Source organism: Mytilus galloprovincialis, chromosome 10, assembly GCF_965363235.1.
Source record: "Mytilus galloprovincialis chromosome 10, xbMytGall1.hap1.1, whole genome shotgun sequence".
Taxonomy (NCBI): domain Eukaryota; kingdom Metazoa; phylum Mollusca; class Bivalvia; order Mytilida; family Mytilidae; genus Mytilus; species Mytilus galloprovincialis.
Window position 1 is genome coordinate 69650590 of NC_134847.1, and position 26266 is coordinate 69676855.

The 26266-nt window shown below is 30.5% G+C and overlaps 1 protein-coding gene across 2 annotated transcripts; it reads left to right on the forward strand.

The window, feature by feature from the left end:
- The first annotated feature begins 27 nt into the window (after nt 1-27).
- Nucleotides 28-20718, forward strand: LOC143048250 (uncharacterized). 2 transcript variants are annotated; one of them, XM_076221809.1, is made up of 6 exons: nt 28-150; nt 13233-14188; nt 14489-14628; nt 16108-16342; nt 17402-17649; nt 18317-20718. In XM_076221809.1, the coding sequence occupies exons 2-6, from the start codon at nt 13314-13316 to the stop codon at nt 20002-20004; spliced, it is 3186 nt and encodes a 1061-aa protein (XP_076077924.1). In that variant the 5' UTR covers nt 28-150; nt 13233-13313; the 3' UTR covers nt 20005-20718. The 2 variants fall into 2 exon arrangements, with proteins under 2 accessions (XP_076077924.1, XP_076077923.1); XM_076221808.1 differs by lacking the exon at nt 28-150 and adding an exon at nt 4179-4473.
- Nucleotides 20719-26266: the final 5548 nt, after the last annotated feature.

The following is a 26266-nucleotide window of genomic DNA, read 5'->3' on the forward strand; positions in this document are numbered from 1 at the left end:
TCCCTTTCAATTTCTGTGAATATTGCTTTTAAATTATTATAACTTGTGTTTTGGATACAAAAATGTGATTGAAACGGAAACATGTACAGTTTAATTGTTTGTAACTTGGAAATTGAAAACTGAATGGATCAATTAAATCTGTTATTATAGGTAAGACAACAAATATTTTTTACGTTACTTTATATGTGCAGTATGTGCAGGATTTATAGAAGAAAATTATGTTTATTTACAATGAAAAGGGCTCACAAGGAGCAAAGTATCATAACTTACACTATTTAAGACAAAGACAATAATGTGCATGCAAAGTACAGAAGGTTTTGACATGTAATTACTCTTATTTAAAAGCTCAGTTTAAAAGTACCAACACAAATATTAAAATTTTAATTTAGGTTTTAAAATTTTGAATAGAATAAAGTTGCTTTCATATGTTATTATTATCGCATTTCATCTTTCACACAGCAGAAAATTCATTATTCTATTAATCTACATATTGACGAAAACAGTTTTTAAAAAATATGGGGGGGGGGGGGGGGGGCTGACATCCCAACACCTAAATCTGTTGCTGTGGACGCATTTGGACTGTAAGTACAAGCACTGTGTTTTAGTTTAATGAATTTAAAAAAAAAAAGAGTGATCGTGGTTAATAAATGGGAATTGAGTTGGTTGTTGTTTTAAGCCGTAACAGCATCAGAAAAAAACATAAACTATTCAAAGCATAAATCAAATGAAATCCATATTTATAGTAAAACTGACATTTCAAAGCATGAACTATTGACTATTGTCGAACAGCTTAAAGCTATGCTAAACTTTAGGTCTAGGTATCATACGGTTTTGGTATCGTTTGTTTGCTGTCCTATTGGAATTTACCACTCATTCTTCTTTTTCTTCTTTTTTTTTTTTTTCATTAAGCGGTGACTAATTACTTGCTTCAATCTATGCACGTACTTCAGTCTCCGGTGGGTAGTAATCTTATTGGCAATCACGTTTTGTTTCTATATTATTTAAAGGGGCACCCTTCATTGCGAGACGTGTTCGTGTTACATGAAATATAGGCCTGAATAATTCCTGAAAGTTTTTCTACATATTTTTACAGGAACAAAAATGCGAGATCTACTAGAAAACGTATTTTGTCAACTAGGGTTTGAAAAGGTGATCTTTCCATTAAAGAATCTTCGGGAACTAAAGAAAACCTCTAATTAGTGTTTTACAGACTATCTTAAAATGAAAGGGTATATACTTTTTATTGTTTTAGTTGCTTTGCTTTGATTTTGGTTTACGTTAGTCGACTACAAAGTAATGTAAATGACAAGGATGTAAAATATATAAGATAAATGTAGGTTTGACAAATAAATCATATGAGTTTCAGTATAACCGAGGAATGTCCCGTTAAAAAGGACATGTTTGGTATTTTAATTCATTGTCACGTCTACTTCGCCTAAATGTTGAACTCCTGATTCATTTATATGCCTCCGACAGAATAACTATCATGCCGGACACGTCCTGTTGTCAGAGGTTAAATAAGTTTACCGACCCTTAATTCTTTCAATTATTTGCCAAAATACAGCAATGAAAGGTGCTACGTAATCCGATTTGATCTTACAGTGACTAAATGGCTATTTCATACTTTCTTTTGCCAAAATATTGATATCAAAACATAGTTTTATTCCACAGCATGACCCTGGAACCATGAACGTCTGACAGTGATGATCTTTTTTGCGATACTGCGCAGATGAGGAAACAGTTATATAACATAATTTTCGTATATATATATAATCATCTTATATAAGTATGTTACTTTCAAATATTGAGATTTTCGCCACGTTGTTCAAAAACAGAATTAAAATTTCTTTTGGCAGCAATGATTTATATCGGATCGAATACAAATGATTCAATATCATTGCACCATGTTTGCTTAAAATTAACCAAGTAAAACATTAAGTTATTAAAAAATATACTCCTAACCCCAATGTGAGGGGTCGAAGGTAACATAATTTTGGTTGACCAAGTCGGAACTACATTAATAAAATATCATGTGAACCGTAAAACAACTAACACAGTTTCTTGATTTTGATTCATTTTCCCGTGATCCATCAACTTTAAGAAAAAAATCCATTCTTGATTTCTTTTTTTTGTTGTCGACATTGAATAATACTGAAATCAGTCAAAGTAACGAATACAACATGTTTTAAGCAAAACTAATGTATCGATAAGCAGCACAGGCACTTGTCTCAGATTTTTTTTTCTTATATACCTTATATAACACTGTGTTATATTAACATGATTAAGGTATATAAGATTTTTTTTTCTGAGACAAGTGCCTGTGATAAGCAGTATTGTTAGGAATATAGATTTATTGAGTAAATTCATTGTTCGTTATTTGAAATATTATATAGTTCTTCGTTTTACTTCCTGATTCATTAACAAGTGCGAGTAAACTGGGAAGGTTGCGGGAGGATCAAATAGGTGAATAGCGCTAAAAATAAATCGTTTCCAATAATATCTCATATCTGAATTCTGAACGAGGATGTGAAGAAGTCTGAGCGGCCGTCATATTTTTTTTTCCAGCAATAGAAATACTATTATATTACCATAAACAGACTAACTTTATCAATTTTAATCAAATGCATCTTATCGGATTGAGAAGGATAAATTAAAATTCATCATTTCTCCTGAATTATCTCACTTTTCGGTATATATCAGCTTCAGTTCTTGACCATTGATATATCTTTGTATAATTTTCACAAATACAAATACTGTTACCACAAAAATTTACAACAAATAACCTCCTTGCATGGGTACATTAAATGATGACAATTTTTATTATACTTCATCGCCGAAGTCAATATGATAACATCATTTACAAGAGGATACAACTTTTTTCCTGAACGAATCAAGATAATGTATCGTGTTTAAGATATATGCCGGTGGTTATGAATGGCTTCCATACAGTTTCTCATATTAAGTTTTCAGTGCCGATGATAAAAGGGGAAAACCCTACTCCATGTAAATGTTAAATTAACCATGTCATATATAAATATTCAGTTAATTAACAATCGTTGTTATTGATGCGTGATCATCAATAGATGTTGTTCATCATAATTTGACATATATCATGAAGAACATGGTACATAATATAACACCTATCACAAATTAATATACATTCCTTATGCATTAGTTGTCCGATTGTGTGCAAAGAGTATGATAAAGCAAAAAATAGACGTTTCACTGAAAGTTTTGATTATAGTACGCGTGATATTTCTTATTAATATCCGTCAGATTCTTGAAAATGGCAGACTCCCCTTTTTTCTATTATTCCTCCCGGCTATTTAAGGATCTTTAAGCTATCATGGCATTTTGTAGTTAAGTTTCAAACCGGGACATAATATATTATTAGTATCAGTGGCGGATCCAGAACTTTTCCTAAGGGGGGGCGCTCCAGTCATGCTTTAATCAACCAAATTTTTCCCACGAATGGGGGGGCCCGGGCCCCCAGCCCCCCCCCTGGATCCGCCTATGAGTATACTGATTTTTACACACATTGTTTCACACCGTGACGCATTAAATTGCCGTCTCCGCACACACGCAGTGTCTCGGTGAACTTGAAAAATGTAGGGACTTTCTATAAGTATACTTACATTGACCTATAATGGTTTACTTCTATAAATTGTTATTTGGATGGATAGTTGTCTCATTGGCACTCACACCACATCTTCTTATATATATTTCTTAGTATAGAAAGTCCCTGAAAATGTTAGTATGTATACAGGATATAAAAAAAAATCACACCACGCGGTCAAGAGTCCTAGGTTTAAACTACTTTTATTGTAAGAGAAAAAACTATGATAAATAAGGTAGATTAAGTTGAAATTAATATTAAAGAAGATTTATCATAAATCCATGATGCGAGTAAAAATCCTTGGCTAGACTTCCTCACAGGCAAAAATAAACTGAGAAGGGAAAACAAATTTATTATTACTTTCCCGGCTTGATATAATGTCAAAGTTCTCACAAAGTCATAGCTTTCTATTTATTCTTGGTAGAGTTGTTGGGTTTTTACAGCAATATGTTAATGGAGTACTGAATTCTCAGACTGAATTATAAATAATGTTACAAAACAATAAATTAATTCGCATGGCCTAATTTAAAACCGGATATTAGATGAACAGCGCCATCTAGTAGCAGAAACAGATCATAACAAATAATGGGAACAGATCAATAGTTTCTTCGAAATGATGTTGAAACAACGTAAACTATGGTCCTCATACGATGTTATCAAAAGATGTAGATGTAGATAAATCTAAGGCGAAATTAGTTCAGCAATATAAAAACCATATTGAACGTGTGTTTGGAATAACACTGTCTGCATGGTCACGTTTGTATGACCAAGCAGAAAATGGGAGGTCGGATGAAGATGGAATGTCGACATTTCGAATGTCGTCAGAATATTCACAGGAAAGTCTTGAAAAAGCGAAAGTAAGTAACGTTTAATGTTTTCAAAATTCTTCTGATGTTACACATTATACTGTTAAGACGATCCTGAAATAAACCGAAGAACAAGAAAAGAAACAACGTCCTGAATATGCATGACATATTTGCCACTGGACGTTAATCAAATAACAGTTTGTTGCCGATAAAAATGACTGTATTCAACAAATATTGTGGTCAGCATTATTTTAAGGTTCCACTAAAGTCAAAATATAGGACACTTCATAAACATATAAACTTTGCCTGTATTTTTAAACCTATAACAAATAAAGTCCTAAACTATGGGAACATATTTTCATTTAAACATACTCTACATATGCACACTGTAAAAATTGTAAATAAACTTGAAATTTTTATGTTGTGGCCAAACCGGTTTTGGGGTTTTTGCAAAATTATTAAGATTGACATACTTTGGTAGGATTGCTACGGATGATTCCGACAACAAATGTAGGCATGTTATACAACATTGTAAAGATAAATCAATTTAGATTTACGATATAACAAGTTTTAGTGGGGTTGACAGCCTATAAAGCGGCATATAACGGAACTTCGTCACCACCTGACATTTTTCTAAAATGCAAGTTAAGTACCTTGTGTTATAATAAGGGATATAGGAAATTTTTTTCTGAGACCAGTGCCTGTGAGTGTAACAACATCATGTAAGAGCATACAATGTACATTGTACATTATATGTAACATACATGATACTGTACATGTACCATACATAGAATAATTTCCAAGAAGTTTTACACTCCTACCTACATGTAGGTGTCTAGTCCCATATATCCAGAAGATGAAGATGCACATTTTCTACAAATGAAGAACATGTACATGTATATGAGTTCTTGTAATATGTATAAATGAAAGTAAACCAAATTATATTTATTCAAAATGAATATATATTGTTCTGATTTTAGCTGAACACATGTGCTTTTCCATTATTTTAAACCCATATTAAAATTTCTGGGGATGGATACAGATTATAGAATTTTTAGCAAAAACAAAGAGAAAAACTTGAAACTTGTAGCATTTGTAAACAGAATTTCATAATATAAAGTAATTGGCAAGTACTGGGCTTTCATGCTACTCAGTAAAATGTATATGTCCTTGGGATAAAACTTGAATCATTAATTCTTGTGTATAATTTCATTTATTTATCAAAATATAAGTGATTGTGTTTGATCAAGGAAATACAAGCTATACATTGTATTTGCATTAAGTTAAAATGCCTTGGGATAACAATAGAATCATTAATTCTTGTGTATAATTTCAGGCATTTATCAAAATATTAACATTGATTCTCTATGTCAAGGAAATACATGCTATAGTATACATTGTATTTGCATGAACATGATGAACTTATTATGGTTTCACTCATATAAATATAGGCTTTAACTTCCTGCTTTGAAAGTCATTCAATCATGTCAATTGTCATTTATAATCATTAACTTGAGCAAAGTAAACATGTAGAAGTAAAATGTATTTATAGAGTTTCTATTTCGATGTCATTGCAATTGCCTGTTTACACTTTAATACAGATATTAAGGACATTTTTTTATGGGTTGCTATTGTTATTCCAGTCATGTTCCAAATGTAAGGGTTGATGTAAAACACATAAATCATTTAATCTACGTTCATAAATACAAATGTACATGTACTGTACATAATTTAAAAGTAAGAGCATGTTTATCTCACTTCACGCAATAAATCATGATAAAATATGAAAAGGCATTGAAACGAGTAAATGATTTTCGTGGAAATGATTAAAGAATACATATAGTTTTTTAAAACCAAATACATGTAAATGTACATGTATAATTATGATTTGATATACAAATATTTAGAATGACTTATCTAAAATATTATGATGACACTGAATCTATACATTTTTCCAGACTGCTCAAAGCCTGTAATAAAAGGTATTAAACATCCATTTTTAAGCTTGATATACATGATATATAAAAAATGTACATGTATATATGTTGTGTACAAATTGTACAAATTGTAATTTGTACAGTATTTTTGTACTACATGTAAGTATCAATATTTTGTTAAGCTCCTTACATGAAATCTCACTTAATGAGATAAAATAAGCACAGTGTCTTTGGTAAAGCTTGTCACCCTTTTATTCCCACATCTACATAATAATCTTGTACATACATGTAGTACTGACAAAAAGTTTACATAAACTGTAAAACACTTTTTATACCCCCGCTTTAAAAAAGGGGGGGTATACTGTTTTACCTCTGTCTGTCAGTCCGTCCATCAGTCCGTCCGTCAGTCCGTCCGTCAGTCAGTCAGTCAGTCCGTCCCATGAAACTTTCGTCACATTTTTCTCAGGAACTACACATCCACCCTTTCTGTAATTTGGTATCAACATTTATATATGTCAGCCACACCGTGTGATGCGTTTTCAGATTCATCACTTGACAACTTCCTGTTTACCGAACACTTGTCTGATTTTACACATGATAGCCAAGTTGAAAATTTTCGTCACATTTTTCTCAGGAACTACAATACAAGGATTTCTGAAATTTGGTTTCAGGATTTATATTAGTCAGCTATACCGTGTGATGCGTTTTAAGATTCATCACTCGACAACTTCCTGTTTACCGAACACTTGTATGATTTTACACATGATAGCCAAGTTGAAAATTTTCGTCACATTTTTCTCAGGAACTACAATACAAGGATTTCTGAAATTTGGTTTCAGGATTTATATAAGTCAGCTATACCGTGTGATGCGTTTTCAGATTCATCACTCGACAACTTCCTGTTTACCGAACACTTGCATATTTTTACACTATTAATATTATCCACTTGCGGCGGGGGTATCATCAGTGAGCAGTAGCTCGCAGTTTCACTTGTGTGGACATAGAATTTAGTAATTAGTAAATAAATATATATATAATCTAAACCAATCAGGTGTCCTTATTAAAAGGTATTTGTAGTTTTATGACATACATGTACATGTAGAGGACTGTGCTAGATATAAAGTTGAAGTATCTAAATTTGTTAGTAAAACTCCGAACTGAGTTAAACTTGTATCATCTGGTGATAGAGGTTGTGTGTCAAGATACTCATAACTTGTGTACAAAAACCATGTACAAATTATAATTTGTACAAAATTACATCTTGTACACAACATATATATATTGTATAGACACCTCTCTATTGTACATCCCACCACTTTTACCTTTTTATAGTTAGGCCTTTTACAAATAGAAAAAAATGCAGAATTGTTATTTGTTTCTGTTATTTTACTTTAAGTTTGCCTCAACCAAACCTTATGAATCTTATACATTTGTATACAATGCTTATTACTTCAAAACACATAGTAAGTTTGGATTGACTACCTTAATTTTTTCCAGTTATACCCCTGTTTAAATGGAAAAAATGGTGATTTATTTTTATTTCCTGTCTCTAACTTAAACTTGCATCAAATAAATATTATGACTCTTTTACACAATGCCAAATACCTGAGAACAGGAGGTCAAGTTTGAATTTTGGTGGCATCCCTTTTGTTGTTCCAGAGTTATGCCCCTTTTCAAATGGAAAAAAATGTTGAATTTTTTGTTTCTGTTCTATTACTTAAGTTTGCCTGAACCAAATGTTATAAAGCTTATACACTATGCTTATTAACATAAAATCAAGTATGAATTTCGGGAAGTGTCACTTTTATAATATATTTATAAATGTACATACATGTACATTGTAAGTGGGGGCACCATCTGTGTCCCATGGACAAATACCTGATTTATTTTTCATTTGTGACATTGGATAGCTGTTTTATTAATGTTTTGATCTTTTATTTATAATATTTGTAAACTGATTGGTCCAGAACTACCAGAAGTACTTCTAGTGGTGACTAAGACTCTGGTAACCTTGAAAAAAGGAAATGAAAAATGGCTTAAACTTGAAATTAAAAGAAGTCGCACTATCATGCATGACTATACATGACTGAGGAATATGACCTAGTATTATAATGTACTCATACATTATGTTATTGAAATCGAGGCAACTGTACATGGTATATGTGTGTTTGTCAACAAAACGATTTTTATTGGTAAACAAAACAATATTTGAACAATATTTGTTTTAAGTTTAATTTTCATTTACATATTCTTGACTTTCGAGAGTAAAAAATATTATGGATGTTCTCTTAAATGAAAACATCAGTAAAGCTGGAAAATTATAAAGTTGCAAAGCTGAAAACTCTTAAAACAAAACAAAAAAAGTTCGTGTAAACATTTTGTTATTCTGTTTTTGAACAGTTACTTAAGAATTTAAGTTGTTGTTGTTATTGGTTTTGGTAGGTGGCTTTAATTGGAGTAACAAGTTTCAAAATGGAAAAACCTTTGAGTTTCCTCTCGAGCCCTTTGCTTTTTATTGATGGAAGAGCATACCCATATATTATACAAAATGTAAAGGGGTGTTCAAAAGGAAATTTGATTCTAAATGCATATATCCCAACTTATTACTTAATGATTAAGCTTGGTATACATTGTACCAAGAGTTTGACTCGTCACTATACTGTTTGTATCTGTTTGGACCTTAAGTAGTTAATGACATGTCCTTTAATTAAGGTTACATCTTTCAACTAAATAAAAGTAAGGAGATGAGGTACATGTATGATTGAATTGCCAATGAGACAATTATCCATCAAAATTCAAATGAAGAGCCTCAGGATGTAAACAATTATCGGCAACCGTACAACCTTCAATGATGAGAAAAACCCATACGGTATGAAAAATGTGAAACAATTCAAACAAGAAAAACACATATGACATTCAAGGATGAACGACAACCACAGAATTACAGGTTCTTGATTTGGGAGAGGCCCACAAAGGTCATTAAACGAAATGAAAAGTGTACTTGTTCACGAGAGAATTTTTTTCTGAATAATAGTTTGAAGTTTACACAAGGATAACAGGAAAAATGAACTTCTCTTACAAGCTCCTTTACATTAAATACAAATATCTTTGGCCATTATGTCTGTGTATCACTGTGGTTTAATGTTAAGGAAGTGATAAAGGCTTGTCATACATTTGTATGTGTAGTAGTCTTATAAAAAATTGTCATTTAGGCTGAATTACTTCTTTTTTGTTAATTATAGAAGTATATTAACAATATTCAGTACTTGTTGAACTGTACCAGAGACATGTATACACATATTTGCTCTGACTGTACATTTTATTAATTTGAAATCGTAGGTTGAATCTAGATTATCAGATATAACTTATAAGGGACAAAATTTTCATTAAGCTAAAGGTAGGACAGGCATCCTTGGAAATTCTCTGTATCTAAGTTTTGTTAGAATTAGATTTATCTATAGCTTGGGATGACATTTTTGTACATATAAAAGGGCAACACCCACTCATTTACAAATAAACAATTACAAATATAAACGCCTTTATTTACCTTTATAAATACATGTACTAGGAGAGAAAAATTATATTGTGAAATAAAATATTATTGATACAAATTGATTTTTACTGATATGATATTCCACATACATGTGATCCTTCATATTTTATACCACATGAGGTCATTAAAACTGTAGTGATCAATAGGGAGCACAAGTTATCGTAAACATGGAAAGTCTACACAGGTAATGTTTATTTTGTTGTTCAATAGGTTTGTACTACGACTGGTCATAGTCATGTGTGTGTCACATGGTGTGTGTGTGTGTGTGTGTGTCAGTGTGTGTGAAGGGTCATTAACCACTCCAGGAAGTTTCACATGTTGAAATTCTGGAACTGCTTCGTTCCGTTACTTGAAGTGGTTAGTTTTGATAAATGGTGTTTATTCTAATTCTATTTTTAGAAATCCTTTTTTAAATCTTATTGACTAACACTTTTACAAATACCCTAACATGAACTGAATATAAAAAACAAATGTCACATGTGATGTTTACTATATGGATAGTTTAGAGGTATGTTAATTGTAGTAATTATTTTAATAACACTTTTCTCATGCCTACTCATGACTACAACATGTATGTATATTAACATATATATAAATGTTTTCCACAAAGGTTATTGGAATAAACTCAAACCATATAAATAGTCAAATTAGGGATCACAACATCTAAGTTTAGTAAGGGTGGAGCTTAATTAGACATGTTTACAATAATCAATTTAAACTTGTAAAAGATTTTTTTATTATTATTATTTATGACAAAATACTTTTAATTATATATACGTATTCATATGTGTGTGTGTGTGTGTGGTTGTGTTTAAACATATATATCTTTATTTTATGGCAAATTTTTTGTTTTTTTAAATTACAGTCAATCAATGCTATATACACATATATATATACTTATTATCTTTTTTAATAAGGAAATAAAAGCCTTTTATGAAAATCAGTTGGTTTCAAAGGTCAGACTTTATTTGGAAGATAAAATGGAACTGTCCAATGAATATACAACAGTTATTGTCTCTAGAATTCATTCAAATAATGTTCAATGCCAATTTTATCCTGGCAAATCCAATCATTCTTTAAGGAATATGATAGTACCAAACATTTTTTTTTGCCAAACCAATCATAACCCCAACTAATGAAATATACGTTATACATACTTACAATGGAGTATATTGTCAATACATAAATCTGTACATTTAAGTACATTTGATTTTTTGAAATATATTTATCTCAATCAGAGATATTTTTATTTTTATTTGGTCAGTAAATTAACTGCCAATTAATATCTAAATAGATATAGGCATATACATTTTTGTGACTATTCTTTATTAACACTACAATGTACATGTGTATCTTTATATCAATTACTGCGTGGATATTGTTCTTTTGTAAATGATAAAATCTTTCGTCAATTTTCGAATATTAGGAAGTGTTTCAATACATAGATTACAGGAGGTACATAAGATAGAAAACAAAAAGTTTTAAGATCTCATGATAGCAAATTTTTATTAGGGTTTGGATAGTATTTCAATTCTTTATAAACTTGATTATATAAATGTACTTCTCTATTTGTTATACATTTGGTCCTTTCTTAGCACCCTTTTTGTTTTTGATTTTGATTTTTTTCCCTTTTTTTAAAAATTTTATTTCCATTTTCTTCAGCATGTTTAGTATTGTCCAATTTTTCTTTTTTCTATAAACTCCGTCGATCTAGACTCTTTTTTATGTTGGATATAAACATGTATGAGGATATTGTTTTCTGACTAGGGTTTGATTATCAGATTATAGAACAATTGAAAAATAAAACTTAAGTAAGAATTGAAGAGAAGAAGCTGTAGACTATTGTATTTTATTGTATATATAAGTGATGTAAATTGAGATGAATAATCAGTTTATTTTAGTTTTAAGTTATTATGATCAGTGATGAAAATTTAAGGTTGTATAACAGTGCAGTTAACATTTCCCTCATACATGTCATACAATCTAATTTACCTACTAACTTCACTAAACCACAGAATATTATTACACTATAGATGAATTGGTTAATAGCATAACATGCATTATTGCATATAATTAGATTTATCAAGTACATGTATTGGTGCATGTATTTCATCAGTAGGAGTTAGATTTTTTTTCGTAGTAAAAATCAATGAATGAATGATTTTTTCTGGAGTTATTTAAATTAAAGTTCCCATTGAAGGAACTCCACAGAGGACAATAACTATTGTACACATGTATTTTTTCAATGGGGACTGTCCCCATCTTGAAAGAAAAAATATAGATAGCCTTACCAACACCCACTAAATAACACCCACTAATTCTCATGGAAGGTTTTATTTCCTTGAAAAATTCAAACTCCTCTTTAATCACTAAAATCTAAAAATTAATGAATGTTCCTGGAAATTCAAAGATAATGATAAAAAACTTTTCATAGAGGAACACTTCCCTTAAATACATGTAGCCCCTGGTGATCCATGAGTGTTGATTTACCTTAGAACTTAAACTGATCATACACTTATATTGTATCACCAGAAACATCAGGTACAATAAATGTCATTGAATATCACTTGTGGTTATAAATTTTTAATTTAAAATTTTAATTATTTAAGAAGTCAGCTGACTTATGAATAAAATAGTATTTTCAAGTTACATGTGTCAAGTTATTCAACTGAATACATGTACATGTATGGGTGTCTGGATTGGGTTGACACAATAGAGAAAAGGCAAAGAAAGTAAAGTAAAATAGAACAATAGACCAAAAAATAAAAAATAACAGAAAAGTGGGCAAAACACAATGAAGAATGAGAAAAATGGCCTAACAAACTGAGAATATATAAATGTAGGACCCCCATTTAGACCCTCATGTTTTTCTCAGAACTTACTGAAGAGTTTTTTACACAAGCACACAAGGCTTTTGATTCTTGTGGTAATGAACGATAGTGTTTTTAAGAAGGAACAGTTTTATAGCTATTTCATAATATCGTAAGAGCTTCTTATGGAAGAGTAAAAAGGAAAGAAAACAATTAGCATTAATACTTGCAATAGTATTAAACTTAGAATAACTTTCAAGACAAGTTATTCATGTTTTTTTTTGGGTCGTAATGTGTCATAGTAATATAAGTGGTATATTCTGGTAATATGTACTAATTTTCACACATTAAATTCATTTCTTGGTAGTGCATCATCAATAATTTCCAAGAATTATAGCCCAGGAGTACATTTTTGTTGCTTTCAAAGACACTGAAGTGTTTAAAAAAAAAAAGAACTGCAAGCAGACTTTTTTTCAAAGATTTAATACAATTTGACTTCTTTATTTGCAGAACTATATTGGGTCATTAACAGCTGAAGGAGAAGAAGACTTTGAGAGGATTGTGGAAGAATTATCACACGAAGAATTGAACATGGTATTGGAAAATCAAAATATTATAGAAAATGAATCTCAAGCCGTTTTGGAATTCATTAAAAACTCCAATGACATTTCTATATTTGGAAACTGCAAAAATGTTAGAATTGCACATGCTATTTTGAATAAAATGAGAGAAAAAATAAAAGCAGATGAATCTTGCTTTCACATGCAGGATTTAATTAACCAATCACATTTCAGTATGTGCAGTGTGGACACAATTTATAGTCATGACAAATCCAACATAGAGACAAGCCAAACAGGAAGAAATAATATATTAACTGAACGTCAGGAAAGCTTGCAAACTGATGGTTGTCCTGCTGAAAGTTTCATTTCTTCTTCTGATAATTTTAAGGATATAGGAAATAATTATATGATTGACCAATTATGTAGGGAAAATGTTTTTAGTTCACCTGACGAGGGAGATGTTACTCCAGATAATGAATGTTCTAGTGATAGATTAAGCTACAATTATTGTGAATCTTTTCCGTCATTGTCTAGTCGGACACCGTCCTCTGAACCCACTCCTCCATTGCCAAATTCTGATGATGAGAACGATGTAGAAGTAGATAGAATTATTCAAGACACAAAAAATCGGGCTCAAATTGAATTTGCACTGAAGTTAGGATATTCAGAATTTGAAATTGCAACAGTTTTAAAAAGACTTCAGCCTGATGTTAGTCAAAATGAAATGTTGTCAGAACTTATTAAAGTTGGCATGTCAGGTTCATTTGTGGCTGACAATGGAGAAAGTGAAACAGAAGAGATTTATTGTAGTTCAGAAAGTTCAGTGCCATTTTCAAGTTACCATGATGATAATGACTTCAATAACCTTCGACCTATTGTTATAGATGGAAGTAATGTTGCAATGAGGTAATTACACAAGATATATACTTGTATCATAAAACTTTATTCTGATTTAAAAAAAAAAATGAATAAAGGCAGCAGTATTATACTGCTGTTATAATACTGCTGTTCAATAGTCATAAATTGATTAAATGTAAACAAATCTGGGTCAAAAACCAGAACTTTAAAAAGGGGTATTTTAATTCCATATAATCAGACAAAATTAAAATTTCTGACAATGATATTTGAATTTTGGTTTAGAGAATAAGAAGGGTTGCATCTTGTCTTTTCACACAATGATAACTTAACTTTTGTTTTCTCTTTAAGTCATGGGAATAAAGAAGTTTTTTCATGTCATGGAATACAGCTTGCAGTTGATTGGTTTAGACAAAGAGGCCATACACAGATTACTGTATTCGTACCTCAGTGGAGGAAAGAATCTTCCAGACCTGATGCAAGAATTACAGGTACATATATACTGGTACATGTTTTTACCAGGTGTCAGTTTAACAAAATAACTTATGACTAAGATTTACCGAAAGTATAATGAATTGTTCATGGCGTACCACCAACTCCTAGCTTTTGTGTAAGCCTTCATGATACATGTACATAGAATAATTGTGGTTCTAAAAATGCTTTGAACACATGTTGAAGGTGTAACTATGCACTATTCATATTTTCAATGCTTATTACTTTTTATGAAGAAGGATATAGCCTGTACTGTGGTACATATTTCTGGCATTTTGAGGATGCCCTTGTGTCACTGATAGTGCAAGGATAATATTACATGGCTTTATACCAGAATTTGAATTGGAACAGAAAATTCTAAGGTATTTTAAACCATTAGAATACTCATTAGCCATATGAATGTTAGCTAAATAAGATGTCAATATGGAAATTAAGACTATGTGGTATGATTTCTAATTAGACAAATCTGCACCAGAGACCAAATGATATAGAAGTTAAGAGCTAAAGGTCACCTTACAGCCTTCAACAATGAGCAAACATGTAGTTAGTTTAGTTTCTTTCACATCAGCAGTAATAAAAAAAGTTATCATTGTTGAAAACATGTGTGTCCTTTTAAGTCTATTATAAGACTTTACAGGAAATGATGTGCATAAAATACTAGTAGTCCTTATGGAATAAGATCAGATAAATTACTTTAAATTTGATTTGACATTTATTTCCAAGCAGTTGTCATCTGTAGGAAGATCAAATTTCAATTATTATATGTAGGGGAGATTGAACTGTTATTCTAACTCCAGGGATTTTTTTCTTTGAACCCAACCTTACCAAGTGAAAAATAATCTTTTCTGACAGTTAATTTCTGTAAAGGGATAGTGAGGAATAAGAATTCTTTAAAGCAAAACATGATTCTTCTAAGATATTATGTATACCAATTAACATGGTTCATGTTTAGTTTCCTTCTGTAGCAAATTATTAGATTCATTTTACTTTGTACACTTAAGTATATGCTATTAGGAGAACAATATTAACTTCAAAAGTAGGAGAAAAGTGTAGCTAGGTTAGAATTAAACTTTGTGAGTCATGCTTCTGTTTTACACACATGATAAAGGAATCATGGTAGTACATTGTACTATTCAAGGAATACAATCTGATATTCCAGTTAGGATTTGAAAAAGGGCAAGGTTCTTAAAGCAAAAGATCACTTAAGAATGTAAACAATTGAAAAAAAATGACAATTTAGAAATTTTATCTAATTAATAAATAAAAGCTCACTTTTATCTTAATTAAGTTGCTATTGAAATCAGAATTTACATGTAGTATGTGAATCCAATTTATAAGGTGAGCTCTTCAGCATCTATATATATATACATCGTACATTTTCATTCAATTTATGGAACATATTAGATAAGTAATATTTAGACATTAAAAAAACATTAACAAACATGATAAAGTAATTTTTATATATTTTATTATTGTAGATCAAGATATTTTGAATCAATTGGAGAAAGAAAAAACTCTTGTGTTCACACCAGCTCGCAGAATTGGAGGGAAAAGAGTTGTGTGTTATGATGACAGATATGTTTTAAAACTTGCTGCAGAAAATGATGGAGTAGTTGTGTCCAATGATAATTATAGAGACTTGATTAACGAAAAACCAGAGTATAAAAAAGTGGTGGAAGAAAGACTTCTTATGTTTAGTTTTGTCAATGATAGGTATGTTGAAAGGTCACATTTAAGACTATATATATGTTGGATGTTCATAAGGGATGACATCAGAAAATCAATGAAGGATAAAAACTTAATTCAAATAGTTTGGGGTGTGGCGGTCAAAATTGCTGCAAGTTTTGTTAAATTGACATTGATTTTATATATACAAATGTATCCTTATTGGTCAATCAATTTTTCCCAAATTAAGTTGAGAGGGGGTAGGCATGGTAGGGGGTCAGTGAAAAAACTATGAATTAAGTAGTTTATCCTACATTGAACTTTTGATATTGTCCCTAAGGTTGAAATTTGATTTATTATTGAGACAAGATTCAAAAGATATAATCATCTGTCTGTTTTTAAAATAATAATTATCTCAAATGTGTCAACATATTAAAAAAAAGTTCATAAAAAAATGAAAGAAAAGGACTGGAAATGCTGGGAAAAACAAAGGAAAAAGAAAAAAAGACCATCAAAAGTTCAATACATGTACAACTACTATTTATAGAAACTAAGAATAAACAAAACATTCAAAACAAACCATCAACAAATCAGGGAAGAAGTCATCTGGGTTGAGTTTAATATCATAGTAGCTACCTAGCAGCTACGTAACTGCTATCAATATCTATGTAGCAGCTAGTCTATAGCTACACTTCAATAGTCAAAATCTAAGTAGCAGCTACAATATTGGACGCGGCCCTGCTCTTAAAAGATACTCTGTCATTAGCATATTTACATGAATTGGACAAAATCTCATCATTAATAAAGATCTTATACATATATCTTTGGTTAAGGCCACCATTAACAAATTCTTTGTTTGATGTTGCCTACCCATGTTTTATAGGATTGAGTAGGTAAATGTAGGTAGGGATCTTCTTTATTTAGCCAACAGCATGTGTAAAATGTTTAAGACAAGAACACAACATTAATATTAATATGGAACTTATGAAGCCCTATAACACTGAAGAAGGTCAAACAATATAAAATGTACATCAAGAAAAGATCAAGATCAAGTATAGAAACTTCGTTCTTCCCACATAATTAAAAAATTTAATATCTTTTTTGCAGATTTATGCCCCCTGATGATCCATTAGGGAGACGCGGACCAAGCCTAGATAACTTTCTTAGTCGCCAGCCAGCAAGGTCACAGGAAAATTTACCACCCCCATGTCCTTATGGTTCCAAGAAATGTACATATGGCAACAAGTGTAAATACTATCATCCAGAAAGAGGAAATATTCCACAGAAGTCTGTTACAGACAAGTTAGCTGAGCATGCTAAACAGAAAATACAAGAAGTTAGAGCTAAAGCTGAAGGTAAAATATTAAACCTGTTGGGTACAATACAACTTCAGTACATGTTTATTGTAAATAAGAATAATATAAACACAGTCTGCATGTAACAGATTGTACTACATGTACTAGGTGTAGAATTAAGGTTGAGTAGGTACTCATTATCAAGAGTTTGATGTTTGTTTTGTATCTTATTATGTAAGAAAAACAGAACTGCTTTGTTAAAAAGGTGTATTCAGTAAGTGCTGAGTTGAAAAAGAGTAATGAAAAATAAAATATTTCAATGGCAAAGTTTTTAACAATTATTCCATTCCTGAGACAGTATGAGTAATGTTATGAAGTACTGCAGTCTTTAATGTGTGCTAAATTTGGAAATTAAATATAAGTTTACAGAAATTATATTTGTGTCAAAACATGTTACAACATTTTTAAAACAGAGAGAAGGATGACTATTTGATTTTATTAATTATGTTATTGAACAATGTTTTATCTGTATGCTTTTATAATAGTTTTGCATACAATGGGTATTCTAATGAAGTACCTTAAGGTAGTGTAGAACACAACATATAACATTCTACAGTCAGTCAAAGTTAACGGTGGCACAACAACACATCTTCTGTTATGTACAGCAATGCTGGTATCTCCTAAAATAAAATTAATCCAAAATTAAGTTCTTTCATTGCTATTTCAGCTGGTGTTGAGAAAAAGAAACTACTTGCAAGAAAACCCAAGTTAGCATTGCAAAGGACAAAATCCCTGGCAACAGAGCTACCAAACGACCTTATATCTGGTAAAATTGACACGGACTTTCAAAAACTTTCGATGGAAGACGTTTTAAAGACAACATCAGAAAAAGATGATAAATGGAAGCAATACGATGAAAAACTGACTATACATCGTAGAAAATTAGAACAACTAGAACAAGAAGAACAAGTTAGACAAGATGAAGAATTAAGGCGACAAAAGGATCAGGAATACTTAAACACATTTTCTGGAGGAAACACAAGGTCAAATACACCTTCACCTAATCGTTTGAGTCCTTCACCAATCAGACCACAGGAGCAGTTCTTGAGTGGCCATCTCTTACTAGCTAAGAAATTGTCTGATGAAGCAAATGATTCAAAATTAAGAAGGACAGATGAACATTCTTACACAAAAAGCCCCCTTGCTGCTACCCAATCACAACCAGTGTTATCACAAGAACCAGCCAATCCTCAACAACCACAGCATAAAAAACTTAGTAGACAGTATTCATTACAAGGTGCACAAGATCCTAGATTAAAGCCTAATGTTCGTCCACAAATGTCCTATGATCCTAGTATGATGTATAAACAAAGTGCTTATCCAAGTGGTCAGTATGAACAGTCGTCTAGTCAGTATTCTGTTAGGCACAGACCCTTTGACCAGTCACAGCCCTATAACACTGAAGAAGATCATTACATACATAGTGCGAGTTACAACACAGAGAGATACAAGCCAAGACCAAAAGAAAGTGAAGGCACATACTTATCCCCAGAATCACAACACATGTCATTAGCTAGGATGCAGAGTGCTCCGGAGGTTATTCATCATATAAGGGAACAATCTATTGGCAGACCCATCGGGAAAATGATGAGGCAAAATAGTTCATCTGACACCCAACTTCATATCATGGGTGGAGAAACAGACCCCTTTAATTATAATTTGTTTCCTCAAAGTAATGTTGAAAGATCATCAATTACGAAAAGACAAGACAGTGTGACATATAATATTGGTGGACAAATGCAACAAGAGCAATATCGTAGGTCTTCCTCAACAGTTGGACAATATCATTACCAGGGGGATCAATCATATTCACAACAGCCTAATCTGTCACATGAACCATCACATGACCCACGATGGACATTCCCTGAACAAGGATTTCAACAACCAAGCTACAGCATAGGACCAACATCTGACATGCGTGAAAACCAACCCTTTTTTGGCCGGGAAATGTCACATGATTTTACATCGTTGCGAAGCAGGGGTAGTCAAATGTGGCAGAATCAGCACAATATACGACATTCTTCTTCATATGCTGGACCAAGTAATGATCCTTTTCAACAAGCAAGACATTCAATTCCATCAAGCATGTCAAGTTCAGACTTTCATCACATGCAATCACAAATAAGCACTGAAGAATTTGGTGCACAATCAAGACCCATGGGTGTTCCTATTCTTGGTGCTCAAAGTGTTGTACCACAAACTTACCAGTCTATCCCACCGACAGATAAACGTTATGCTCTGTATTATCATTTATGTGCTCTGTTTCCTGAACCTAAGGTTCGTGCTGTGATGAACCAGTTTCCAGATATAGACAATCCACAAGAGCTTTGTGCTTACTTAATAGGTGCAAAATAAATCAAAAGCATATCATTCATATTATCTAGTCAAACACCATGATTATTTTATTTGTGTTAATTTTATGTTTTTTTCATGAATTTACATAAGTAATGATCTGTTTCAAGCTCTAAATATTTATCATGTCTATTATCTATAAACCATAAAAAATTGAAATGTATTTTTTTCTATGAAAATTCAAAAATATTAGTTTTTCACAACATGCACAATGTGTAATAAATAATGTTATGTTCACAATTTGAATAAGATAATGTTATTTTTTCACAATGGGTACTAGATAAAGTAATTTTTTTCACAATTTGTATTTACTAATCACATGATGATGTTATTTTTTCACAATGTGTATAAGATAATGTGGTTTTTTTTCACAATGTGTATAATATAATGTTAATTTTTCACAATGTTATTAAATACTAATTCAGCATTCAATTACAGCAAGAAACTATATGGTTTTCAAATTTTCTTTATAAAACCGTTTTTTAAAACTTAAAAACATTCTCAGATGCAAAACACATTACCAAAAAAAGCTTTTTACTAATGTAACTGTCTCTATTAGATTTAATGTCTACCATTCTGAATTCCAAATTTTAATTATAAAAGTAAACAAATCAAATTGTTTAAACCTGTCTTAGTTTAATTGGATATTTAATTTTACACTTTGCAAAACACTTTGAAGGATAAAAAAAAGGACACAGCTCATTCAGATATATTAAAAAAAAAGTGCAATCTATATATAATTTCCAACTACCTTCATGACCTTATACCTTGTCAATTCTGGTTGCATTCAATGTAGTTAAATATACACTTAAGTGAGTGTAAGAATTCTACAAAGCAAATCTCTGCAAACTGTAGAGGGATACATTTTTCTCAATTATAGCATGTCAAATAAATATAGTTTTGAATTGTGAACAATTTCTTTTTGGAGATCAAGTGATATATTATTTCTCACTTGTTTGAAAAATAACCAGTTTTTCATATGGAAACAGTTATTTTGATCATTTTTTTTTCTTAAATTCTCCATGGATTTTCTTTTGTGACAGATATTTCTTATGTACTTAAGTAAGAGTGTTTATAATAATTTTCAGTAATTAGAGAATAATATGGCGGTGTATTTTTTAATTTTCCTCTCTAAATATTTAAAAATGATTATATATGTATTTATGCTGTAGTATAGTGCTGCTTTTGGGTTTAAGCATATACAGATTTAGTTAAATGAAGTTATAAAATTGTAGTAAACTAGAAAACTAGAACAGATTATGTTAAAATATCTTATATTAAGGTGGTACCCAACACTTTAACTAAAATTAATTTGGCTCGTTTAATTTTCTTAAAATTTTGACAAAGTATTTACTTTGACCTTTTTACAAAAATATAAAAATTTCAAAAAATTTGAACCAACCGTTTTATCAGAAAAATTACACTGGTTATATAGCAGTTTGACAAACACTTATTTTGATCATTGAAAAGCTTGATATTCCCTTAACAACACATCATAATTAAAACGTTTAGCTGATTTTACAGAGTTATCTCCCTGTAGTGTTAGGTACCACCTTATCTACTGTAAATTCTGAAATTATTGTGATAATCCCAATAATGCAACTACTTAAGTTTCACAAAAATAACAACTCGTATTCTGATATCAAATACATGATTCTTTATAAAACTTTTTGGAAAATCACAATAATTAAACTCACAATTTGGTTTATTTTTAAAAATACTACAATAATGAATGCAAACAATAATTTCTGAATTCACAGTGATTAAGACTACTTTTTTGTTACATTTTCATTTGTTCATGTACTTTAATAAGCAGCTCATATCATGGCCCTGTAAACATTTCCCCCCTGATACTCACTTAGTTATCTGAACTATTTTGCTGTTGATTATACTTGAGGTTACAGAGTGATTAAGAGACAAGAATATCAGAGTCCAAAGCCTCTACTAGATAGCTAGGTGAAAAATAAAATCAGGATGATTTTGTACATGCATTCAGACTTGCTTTCCAGATAGCAAACTCTCTCATGATTTATGTTTTTGTTAATACATTGAAAATGTAAATAAAAAATATATAAATTATCAAACAGCTCTTACATGCATATATTTGTCTTATTGAAAAATGAAGACAAAATTTAAAAAAATTGTGACATGGATGAAGAGTCTCATTGGCACTCATACCACATCTTCTTATATCTATTAGAGTCATTCTTTTTTAAAAGTGAGTTTGAAATAAGTTGACAAAAAGACTTTATTTAGAAAGTATATTACTTCAGAAATATACTGAATGCATCTGCTTTAAAAAAATGTATTACCAAGTCATGGACCCCTTGTGAAGAGTGAAGATATAATGAGATAAAACTATACAATACATTTCTCTTTCATTTTTATCTATAAATATTGGTAAATAACCCAAAGATGTTCATTTATGTAAGGTTTCGTTATTTGAGACTTTTGTGAAATATTAACAAAATGTTGTTTTATATGGCAACTGTATAAAGACTTATGGATGTGACGCACATCATTTTGTAATCACTAGTAAAGTGATGTTTTGAAGTACCTCAATATGAGGCATTAATATCGTTTTTATCGCGATTTTTACTAACACCTTTTATTGAACTTTTAACCTGGCTCATTTATACAATGTGCTTCTTTGTGTTACTTATAAAACAAATTATATATATTAGATTTGCATATAAACTTGTAAATTAAAATTGATTATTATGTTTTATGTAATTAGTTATTATACATATAGCTTTTAGAACATTAAATTGTTAATATACATGTATTATTTTTCTCATTGATTAAGAGACTGAAAACACTTTTCTCTTTTTTTTTTTTTCAAAACTTGTTTTTGGGCAGGAATCAAAAGTGGTTTCCATATGGAAGGGAAAAAAATGGCTAAAATTCAATCACAACACAAACAAATTACATTATTTAAACAAGTTTGCCATTTCAAGATCTAAAGCACTATGGGTAATATTGTTTGTACATGTACTGCAAAATGTAAATAAGAAGATGTCAGATGATTTATTCCATTGATTAGAGGGATTATAACCAATCAATGAGTTTTGGTGTTTGCTTTGAAAATACATATCTCTTATTCTTACGAAATTTATACTTTTCCTGACCCGTTGATTATATTTGTTTAATCAACGTGTGGTTTGTCCGATCTCAGTTTGCCATTAGTCAAAATTTGATTATGACATATAATTTTCTTGCTTTCCTCTGAAATCCCATCGTGACATCATATAAACATGATAAAAAGGCGACCATATCTGATGAAGTCACATAGAAAGAACACATCATTTTGCAGATCATCCGAAAAGAAGGATTATGATTGTATGCATACCTTCTTAAATTTTTAAGAGACATAGATTTTACCTCCAAATCTCAACAATACAATATTTATCCGCTCTCATCTGTTAAATTTTAGATATTTAGAATGCTCTGCGAGCCTTACACACTTAATTTGAAAATTTAACTGTTTAGAGTGGATAAATATTGTATCACACTTGATGCAGTGGTAGAATCTATATGTACTATCCAATTTGCATTAGATTCTGAAAAAGTGAATTATGCATCTATCTTTACTCCAGCTTTGGGTCCCACATCAGAAATTACGACTTGTTTTTACATTCTAACATGTTGGACTGAGTATTTTTTTTAAATTCTATATTTGCCCTAATTTATTTGAACTGTTAACCAAAAACATAACTTCATTTGTTCAAACCTGTTCATGTATAGAGTATAAATGAGCTATGTATATAAGTTCCTTGCACATTTCAGTTCTAATGTATATAGACGTCTTTATGTATATTATGTAAAAAGAGAATAAATAGTGTGGACTATTATGTTTTAATTTAAGGCTACAAATTTACAGATGTTAAAATGTGTACATTGTATAAACACAAACATGATGAATGGCTAGAACTGTTCCATTAAATCTTGAAGGTACCATTCTACATTGTAGCATTGGTTACTGGTGGTGGTTACATCATAGTTTCCTTCTCAAACAACATTTGCAGCAACTTACAGTTGTCTTTTGTTTGTGCTCTCTATATATTTTTAAAGAGAACAGTCCATGTGTAATAAGTTTGCTGTAAGGGGATAAAAGAATTTCTCTTGAGTGGAAAATGGCAAAAGTACTAACTCATACTTAAAAAATATTAAAAAAAATGAGGAATAATAGAACCATTTACCAAACAATCCACTGAAAACATAGTAATTCATAATTCATTCTTACAAATTGATACAAAGATACTGTTTTCTGTATGTCTTTTTGTTACTTTCTTCATTGGGTTACTGTCTCTTTGGTGCATAACCTAATTTTCCATTCACATTCCTTTCAAACAGTATTTTTATTTATATTTTTTATTCAATGGGATTATATACTTTATCTTTAACAAAACAAATTGAGGAATGCACTCAGATGTATTCTTTGTATGAAAATATAGGTATTTATATTGAAAAACAATGATAATTTGCTGTTGTCAATTTGAAGTGCAATGGTTTAATTCAGATAGCTCTTGCAATATTTAAAACATTAAAAATTGTACAGAGAAAATATATTAATCCCGATTCATAATCCAATTCTTATTAGGCCTGTTTTGGGGCCTAAGACCATTTCTTTTAGTCCTTATAAAAAAGTATAATTTTCTTCCAACCTAGATTTTTTTTTCATGCAGAGTGAGTCATTTGAAAAGACATTTTTATCATCATGTCACATCTGACTTCTAATTTTTCAAATTATTGTTCTATTTCATTTCTTTATTTCTACAGATATTTTATAAAACCTGGTTACTCAAGAGTTCGAAATTTTTGTAATTTTACTTTATATTTGGTCATTTCCGAGATGCCAAACAGAATAGTCCACATTTTATGTATTTTGTGATTTTATGTGTAAAAAATAAAAATATTGTATCAAGACAAAAATTGGGGAAAAATGGTGATTTTTATCAAGGATTTGATTGAAAGGGATGTTTAAGGGCATACGATACAGTTACAGGGGAGGTAATGACGTTGCTAACGTAAAATATTATTTTCGCGACGTCAAACTGTGACATATCGGGAAAAGATGCATTTTTCGACTGATTTTTATCATTCAAACTGATTTAATTTGAAAATGAGTTCATGGACCCCTATTTTTCAAAACAGCAATTTGTTTCATTTTGCAGGGAGATTATGTGACCCAAATTTTATAAAACTGTAAATAGAGGATTTTTTTTAATATGATAAACATGCAGCAAAAAATGACGTATTTTCCTCAATTCATGAACATTTGATAAATATGAGTTATTTCTGAATAAAAAATCCATAATTTTATAGAATACTTATAAAATACAGAAATTACCGATTATTTAACAAAAAACAATTTGTGTTTATCTTTTATAACAAAAAAGTTATGTCTTTCTTTCGAAAAAGAAATTACGGCCACAAATTTGAATTTCGAGCAAATATACAAAATTTCGACCTCATTTTACTCAAAAAGTAGCACATGAAGGTATATTTTTTATTACATATTTAATTTAATCAGGTAAAAAATAGCCTATGTGCAAATTTTCACGAACTTGTAAATACAGGATCAAAACTGTATCGTATGCCCTTAAGGGGGTAACAGAACACCTGAAGGAATTAACTCTTTCAAAAATCAATAACAAACTATAATTAAAGGGAAATGAAGCTTCTCAATTATCATAAAAAAAAAAATGTTTCAAATTGCTTTAGATCCAATGAAATATTTCCTTTTGAATTTTATTGAAAATTTCTTTTCTGAATAAAATGTCAATCTAAATATTTTATAAATATCTTGTTGAAATAAAACCTGCCGAATTTGTATAAGGAAACATAGAAATGTTTGTCATTACATGTATACCCTAGACAGAATATATATTTAAAGGTATAAGCAGAAATCATTCAGTTACATAAGAGACACTTTGTTCACTTGTATGGCATCCAAACAAGCATGAATACCTCTGAAGCTTTTGGTTAAGGTGAAAAGCCTCGCCCATCTTATGTATATTAGTAATACAGCGATACTCTTCTTAAATTAACCTAGTTAAACAGAAACCCATGTATTAAGGCTCATAAGGGTTTAAGAACTTCAGGTTTAGTTGGGGGATGGGTTGTAGGTCAGTTAGTTTAAAAGAAAATTCTTTGAACGCTTCAATGTTTTTAAAAAAGTTTCTCTGGGAAGTATTCAACTTAGTTAGAATTGATTATACATAGCATTTCATTTCATATCCTTTGATATATTTTCTATATGTTT